The sequence below is a fragment of the Oryzias melastigma genome, unplaced genomic scaffold (genome assembly GCF_002922805.2).
Source record: "Oryzias melastigma strain HK-1 unplaced genomic scaffold, ASM292280v2 sc00246, whole genome shotgun sequence".
In the NCBI taxonomy this organism is placed as follows: domain Eukaryota; kingdom Metazoa; phylum Chordata; class Actinopteri; order Beloniformes; family Adrianichthyidae; genus Oryzias; species Oryzias melastigma.
This window is the reverse complement of record NW_023416888.1, coordinates 35,495-44,142: the sequence shown is the minus strand read 5'-3', so window position 1 is coordinate 44,142 and position 8,648 is coordinate 35,495. Positions and strand designations below refer to the sequence as shown.

Below are 8,648 nucleotides of genomic sequence, written 5' to 3'. Positions count from 1 at the left end.
ATTGAAGAAGATCTCATTTGGATCCAAACAGAAAATATGTCAGACTTGAGATCATTTCTGATGTCCAGAGAGCTGAACTCTGCTTTGGTCACTAGAAACTGGTTCTTACTGTGAGTCTGAAGGTCCTGGTTCAGTTCTGAAGGCTGGAGGAAACCCTTTGGACCGGTCACTCTTCATGGATCCACAGCTGGATGCTGCAGACTGGACTCTCTGTGTGACCTGTTGACCTCTGCAAACACAGAAACATCAGAGTGTTGGAGGATCTGCTTCTTCATGAACAGCTGATGGACTTTGACATGAACACAGACGGTTCTGTTTAGTCTGAATAACAGCAAACATCTGTGTTTATGAGGAACGCTCCATTTGGAACCGGTTCTCCTGACAGTAGAACTGTGGAACACAGAACGCTGTTCTAGAGCAGATATGGACATTTGATGGTCCAGAACATAAACGTTCTGACTCTCACACACAGATGTTACAACATTTATGCACTGATGTGTGTTTTTGTTCCAGTAAGTTAAGAATCAATCAGAACAGGAATGAGCTGGAAATGAGGAGCTCCTGCAGAACCTGAACCAGAACGATCCAAAAGACACACATGATGATGTTGATCTTTGTTTCCAGATAAACTCTTTGGACTTCTCCTGTCTGGAAAGGTGTTGGATGTGCAGAGATCTTCTGTGTTTGATCTTTGTGTTTGAACACTTTAGAACTTCAGCTGTTCTTAGTGTAACATTGATGCTGAAACTAGTCGACATGTTTGTTTTTTTATCTTTCTTCATCATATTTCCACCAATCATCGATGTCTCTCACACTAATGATCTAAGCAGAACTACAGAACCGTTCTCCATGATCTGTTTTTTATGGACGTCAGGAACGAGTTTACATTTTTTCCAGATCATTTTCCCAAGAGAACAGTTCATTAACTCGTCATCAACGAGGCACCGAAATGTAAAAGCTCAGAAAAATTAAAAACAGCTGAAACTTTGATCAGATTCAGACAAATGTTTTGATATTTGCTGCTTTATTTTTATTTTGATCAAAGTAAACAAATATTAAATAAAATACTAATTTCTATGTAAATATTGATTATAATTCTTTGACTGGTAAATACCAGAGACCTGCCCCCCTCCCAGGAGAAGAGAGTCTGATAAACCGGAGATCATCATAAGGTTTTTGGATCTCAAGACAAACTAGATTTATTGAACAAAGAAACTCCAGAGGACTGACGTCTACTGGAACGACCGTCTGACCAAAAGGAAGCAGAGATGATCAGAAAAGCAGAACGACTGAAGAACCTGAAGAAAACTCTGAACATTTGGAGCGGCTCTGGTGCAGCGGTAGAACGATTGACTCCTGATGAGAGGATGTGTGAATGGACCTTCTAAGACATAACTAAAGTACTGTATGAGTACTATATATACTCCATTTACCATGTATACTGTGCTGTTACTTTAAAACATTCATCAAACTGAACTGAACTCCACAGCTGGACATGGTTATGGTAGTCACCAATATGTAAGACTGGGAGAAGTTCTGGGTCAGTCTGAGGAAAAGAGAAATAGTAGAGAAGGAAAAGATATGAAAAAGAGAAACGTTTGCTGATGAGAATTAATGAATTCTCCATCTTTGAAATTTATCTGCTGACAGTTTGGTTAGAAAAACCTCCAGATCATCAAATATTCTGTTGAATTCATACAAATGTAGCAGTCCACCCTTGGAAAACAAGTGATAACCTGTGTTGATCATTTGGTCATGTGGAATGCCTTTTTCAAGATTAAAGGCTATTCTTTTACAGCAAGGAAGCCATAAGGTCTCTGAAACCCCTACCTTCCAATCGGATGTAAGCCATAAACCAGTAACCCCTGACTATTCAAATGCAGGATAGTCTGCCTAACGTCGGCCGTCAACCCCAAAGAAAACTGGTTTCAGCAGACTGACCCCCTTGAGGGTGAAAGCATTCCTGACAGACACTCTGAATCCTTTGTTTGAACAATGTGACCCTGCATAATTTTCTTATGTTTTAAAACACAGGATTTTGCTCACTGGATCTTACATGTAAAACATCTCTCCACAGCCACAAGAAATGTCCTAATATTATTACATGTGTGTAATCAAACCTTTGTTCCTAGCAGAAGAGGATTCCACAACTATTTTGAGGTTAAAATCTTTGAATTAATCATTGTGTAACCGTCAAAGCTTGGAGAATTGCTTTTCTGTGTTTATGTGGACTTTGGGAAGCATTTTATGTGCCACATATAGGATTTACACACACATATAGGGTTTTACAAACTTTTTGATAACTTTGTTTGATAGAAACTCCTTTGTGGTTAATTCAGCATTAAAGATTAAAACACACCCACAGCCCAGAATAAGGTGACGCCCCTGAAATTTGCATAGACAGAGCTCATTGGGACATGCAAATTACCTCCAATCGTAAAACGCTTCAAATCCCCACGGATTGGGCGATTCTGGCCCTGCCTCCCAGTTTGAAAACCCTCGCGCGCTGGCCAGGAGCCCTCTTACCCTCTCCCTGCTCTCGGGCACTCTTCCTCCATCTTCTTGGCTGCTGCTAAAACAGGCTCAACAACAGGCCTCTAAGCTAACTGCACAAGCCTGAGAAGCCAGAACCGGAGCAGAACAGAAACATCCAAGTTCTTCTAGTCTTAAGATCACGTTTTTAATCGCACGCCTTCTTTCTTTTCAACATTTTTGTCTTCCGTTTATTTCATAGACTGATTCCAACTTTTTACCATTTTTGATGCTTTTATTTTGAAACTGATTTTTAAAGCTAGAGCATTCGATAAGTTTCATTGTCCGGCCAGCTTTGCGACTTATACTTTTGGTCACAAAACGGAATAGATAAATCGTTGACCACCCCAGAAGCTAAGTGACTGAACAGAGCAGAACCAGCAGAACCGCAGGTTCCCTTTCCTTCTACACCTGGCTGCAGATCTCGCCTCCACGGCCCGCCTGAAGCATCCAGCTAGGAACGGGATCAACCACCCTTCCTGGCAGAGCAGATCCAGATCTACAGACCGCTGGTGAGAAGTCGAACTTCGCTCATACAGTCAACTGCTGGTGGTTAGAACAAAGATTAACTATTTTTGCAAGAGTAACATCTTTGCCCCGTTTTGAGTTCCTCCTTTCAAGAATAGCTTATTCTCAGATCAGTAACATCACCCTTTTTATGCACAACACACACTTAATGCATCCACACATTTAGCTTTTTCCACCTCAATATTGTGTGTCTTTTCTTCTCATTTACCTATTTCTAGTTATTAGTTAAAGTTATATTCTGTGTTCCACATATGTTGATTGCTTTCCATGCTTTTACGTCCATTATTTCTGCTTGTTTAACCTCATGTTATTCAATAAATATTCAAAAGGACGTCGTTGTTTGATATCATTATTTTCTTCTTTGTGGCAAAGTCACTTCACAGGGTAAAGACACTTACGCTAAAATTGAGAGGCTGATTAATTGATTACTTTATTGATCAGAAGTAGCGGCTAATCATTGATGAGTAATATTTTCCTTCATTAAGAAGGTGGTGCCCCGAGGATAATTTTATTAAATTTCCGTTTAATAAAGTTTATATTGTTCAACCAACTTTGGGATTGAATACTTCATATTCACCCCTTTCACGCTACAAAACTATCAGAAAAACACTTACTGATCTACTGCTGAACTGATGTCCTTGAATTCAGGATTTTTTTCCTTTGACCTGTCACTCTTGAAGGACAAACAGCTGGATCCAGATCCAGAACCAGAACCAGGTTGGTTCCTGTGAGGAACGAAGATGAAGTAATTTTTTGCTTTGATTGTCCAAAATAAACCAATTTTAATTAGTGAAGATTACAGCAGCTGATAGTTTGGAGTTTGAATTATTAAATGATCATCGGACGGTTCAGGTCTCCGCGTCGTGAGTTAATTCTCATAATGCACACGTCAGAGGGTATTATCCCGCTTATACCATGGTCATTTACTAAAGAGATAAATGTTCAATCAATATTTAGTACTTTATTCTGGTTATGTCTTTGGTTTGGCTCATGTTTGAACTAAAAGCGGACTATTTCATCCGTGATGCGGCTTGTTGTCATGGTGACATGGAACACACAGAGATCCTGAAGCGTTACAGACCTCAGCTGCAGCGGTAAAGTGTTGCTGTTTAGAAAAGAAAAAATGGACAAATGTGGATTTTTTTCTTCTTTTTCTGACATTAATCCTTCAGTGAACAGCTAGAACATAAACAGAACACAATCAGCTTCTGTCTGTGTTTCATTTCACGGCAGTGTTAATTTTGACAGAGAATTTTAATTTAGTATTAGTCATAGTCTTTTGACTAAAATAGGGTTTAGTTTTAGTCACCATTTAGTCATATTGATTCTATTAATTTTAGTCAAATTTTAGTCGACTTAATTACAGTAGATATTTAGTCGACAAAAATATAGAATAAAGATAATGCATTTTAATTAAATTTACTATGATCACATGAATAACAGAGAAAAATGTTACTAATTTGTAAAAAAAAAACATTTTACTTCACTTTGCTTTCCAAACTTGTCATTTCTGCTAATTCAGCTTCAACAACTTAAAACACATTTAAAGAAAAAAATATATATTTATATACTATACATATAAGTAATTATAATTCCATCCCATTTCCAATAAGAAAGTGTCTATTCACACGTAATTTTCAAAAAACCTGCAGTCACTGCTAAACTTTTTTTCGTATTCGCACAGACCCAGAGTAAAGGGTTAAGGTTAGGATTATGGTTATGGTTAAGGTTAAACAAGCAAATGTTTCCTGAGTGCTGCTGTCTCTGCAGCTCACGGCTCCATCAGGGGATGGGTCAAATGTGGAGAACACATTTACACATTTAGGAGTGTGACAGTTAATGGGACTTTAACTTAAAAGTTTAATTTTAAATACATGTGACCAACAAAAGAAATCCAGCCTTGGACAAACTTAAAATGCAGCAACGGGATCCTCCATCCATCTTCTTGACCGCTTCTTCCCTGTCGGGGTTGCGGGGTGCCGGAGCCTATCCCGGCTACTGAAGGGCGAAGGCGGGGTACACCCTGGACAGGTCGCCAGTCCGTCGCAGGGCCCCAATCACACACACATACACTCTCACATTCACACCTAGGGACAATTTAGAGTCACCAATGAACCTATGAAGCATGTTTTTGGACGGTGGGAGGAAGCCGGAGTCCCCGGTGAAAACCCACGCATGCACGGGGAGAACATGCAAACTCCACACAGAAAGGTCCCAGCCGGGATTCGAACCGGGGCCTTCTCGCTGTGAGGCACCGTGCGCCACCGTGCAGCCCGCAACGGGATCCTGGCTGCACGTATTACATGTGGACAAAACATGAATTTCCATCACATTCTATGCTGGTCACATGTAAATATGTGTAAATAACTTGTCTTATTATAAATGTCTGAACGTAAAAAAACTTGTATTGAGGAGGTAGTCAAGTGTAAAAATGCATAAAAAACATTCATTGGGGAGTAAGCTGTCCAGGACACGTGTGAGCATGTTATATGTGCTTGAACAGCATGTGTGATGAACTGTAATACCACCGCCGGCCAAAAGAGGGGGCTGTTGTCATGTAAGACGTGGTTGAGTTGGAGATTAAAACGTTGACTGATTGATCTGAAGAAGCAGCGGGGCGGCTAGCAATCGGAAATATACAACAACATCGATTTATAACTTTACAAACGTCATGCTAAAACAATAAAGCCAGACTTACATTTAAATGTAAACCTCTGAGCTTCAGAGCTTCACCCACATGAAGAAAAGCGCTTCTCCACCGCGCAGTACCGGCGCTAATTAGCTTGGCGAGAGTAACCCCTTAAAACAACTATGTCAGATAATCCAACTCTTTAAAATGGAACAACTGTTGGAAGGGTCCGGGTGAATTCGGATTCTGATTGGCTGCTGGGTGTGCATTAAAAAGTGATAATGCACAGTAATAACGCACACCTAAAAAAGAAGTTCCGGTCACATAGACCAAACGTTCGATATCACTGCTCAGGTTTCTTTAAAACACATTTTTCCTTCATCATCTGGACAAAACAAGCAGTAATGGATGAACTTTTTCTCTGAACTGATGCTTTATTTAACTTATCGTAATGATTAGCATTTATATTGTGTTAAGATAAATTAATATTGACAAATGAGTCTACACTCCACCCCATAATGTTCGGCTTAACTTCAGTCATTTGTTTTTAAAATGAGTTCTTCTCCAACTAATAAGACACATCAGTCGGCATGAAAGGTGTAGTCATCTGTTTCACCACAAGAGGGAGTTTCTTCTGTTTGTGCAGCTCAGAAGAGCGAACCTGCCGTGAAATGAAACACAGACAGAAGCTGATTTTGTTCCGTTTATGTTCTAGCTGCTCACTGAAGGATCAACTTCAGAAAAAGAAGAAAAAAATCCTAATTTGTCCGTTTTTTTCTTTTCTAAACAGCAACAATTTACCGCTGCAGCTGAGGTTTGTAACGCTTCAGGTTCTCTGTGTGTTCCATGTCACCATGACAACAAGCCGCATCATGGATGAAATAGTCCGCCTTTTGTTGAAAAAATGAGCTAAACCAAAGAAATAACCAGAATAAAGTACTAAATATTGATTGAATATTTATTTATTTTGTAAATGAAGCGCGATGATACCCTCCGAAGTGTGCATTATGAGAATTAACGCACTTCGTGTCAGACAGTTCAGGCCTCCGCGACGTGCATTAATTTCTCATAATGCACACTTCTTACTTAACCCACACCCAGCAGCCAATCAGAACCCAGTATTCACCCGGACCATGGTATAATTTAGTTTAAAAAGCCTCAAAATCATCAAATATTCTGTTGAATCCAAACAAATTATCTGAAAAACACTTACTGTTCTACTGCTGAACTGATGTCCTTAAAGCCAGGATTACCAGCCTTTGACACGTCACTCTTGAAGGACACACAGCTGGATCCAGATCCAGATCCAGATCGAAATTTCTGTGATATCCTGATGGAAAAACATTAGTTTTAATAAAAACTCCTCTCTTGTCTTATGAAGGTTCATCAGATTATCTTCCATGTTAAACTGTTGAACTCAGATCATGATCAGACTGATCTGCAGTGAGACAGTCAGTTAAAACGCCCCCTTCTGACAACTGTGTGAAACTGCAGGAAGTTCTTTCAGTTTTATCCACATGTATTTGACAAACACTTACTGTTCCACTCTTGAACGGCTGTTTCTGAATGTAGTTAAATAATCCTCTGAGTCCCCACTCTTTTTGGACCCCGAGTTGGATCCAGATCCAGATCCAGATCCAGGTCCAGATTGGTTCCTGTGAAGACTGAAGGTTGCTGATGTGAGTGCTGAGCTCTGACATGGAGAAGAGTCCTGGACAGTTGGAGATGTTCATCTCACCTCTGAGCTTTGCTCTGGTTGTCATGGTTACCATCTCTCCTTTTTGTAGAGGGAAGGGCTCCCTCCCACTGATCCATGCTGCTGGATTGAGGATCAGCTCCCACACACCTTCTTCCAGCCTTCACCTGCAGAGGAAACCCTCATCATCATCACAAACAGATCAGCTGCTCCTCCACTGATTGGCTCTTCTCTTGTGTTTCCTCTCAGGTTCAGGTGAATGCAGTCAGACAGCAGTGTGGGACAGAGGAAGCTGCTGAACATCAGCTGCTGAACATCACTTCTGCTCTCCCTCCACCAGATGGAGACATGGAGCTGCAGCAGCAAACACTCCATGATGGAGCAACATTTCACTCATTCAGTCACTTTGACAAAGAAACAACTCAACTATTCAGGAAGCATGAAGCCCATCAAGAACAACAGACACCAATCAAAGAATCAGCTGAACACAAAGAAAGTGAGATGCAGAAACCAGCAGAGGGCTGCAGGCTGAGCAGCTCTGGACTCTGATTCAGTCATTTGTTGAAGAGAGCTCTGCATCACTGATGAAGCTGCTGAGAGCAGAGCTGAGAAGAAGCTCCAAACAGAGAGAAGCTGACAACCAGAAATGGGAGATTTCCTGAACTAAAGACAGAGAACAGCTTCAAGAAGAAAGCTGACAGCAGCTGAGAGGAGGGGCGGAGCTTCAAGCTGTCAGACTGACAGATTGTTGATCTGAGTGACTGATGAACTCCCTTCATCTTCATCCACTGACACTGAAACTCCAGAACAAGTTGAAGACAAAGCTGCGTCTTCCTCTGCTGCTCCTCTTCCTCACAGGTGAGATGACACAGAGCCATCACTGCCTTCATCATGATGGAGAAGACAACAGAAAATACAAAGACTCACAGTGAAGAAGAAGAAAGTTGGAGCTCCGTCTGCTCTGACATGGAGGAAAACTCTCCACTTCCTCATTTCCTGATTCAGGAACACCTAAACAGAGCTCCGCCCCCTGGATGGGTGTGCCTTTACCTGTAATCTGATTCATTCTTTTCTTCTTTCAATCTTCTGCGTTTCACCTAAAAAGTCCTGAAGATTCTGAGCTTGGTCACTGAAGAACAAACACAGAGTCAAGTCTTATCTTGTAAAGCAGAGACTCTTTCAGGTTTCTGACTACAGAGAGGAGCTAACACATCACACAGGAAACACTAAAGTTCTTCATCAAACTACAGTTCAACTATCAAA

The 8,648-nt window shown here is 40.8% G+C and overlaps 1 protein-coding gene across 1 annotated transcript; it reads right to left on the bottom strand.

Moving 5' to 3' along the window:
* Positions 1-105: 105 nt before the first annotated feature.
* LOC118598241 (hornerin-like) lies at positions 106-8,400 on the bottom strand. Its single transcript, XM_036210793.1, has 6 exons — positions 8,313-8,400; positions 7,428-7,552; positions 7,228-7,353; positions 6,903-7,019; positions 3,675-3,785; positions 106-229 (listed from the first exon to the last, which is right to left on the bottom strand). Exons 1-6 carry the CDS (start codon positions 8,376-8,378, stop codon positions 106-108), a joined length of 669 nt encoding a protein of 222 aa, XP_036066686.1. The 5' UTR covers positions 8,379-8,400.
* Positions 8,401-8,648: the final 248 nt, after the last annotated feature.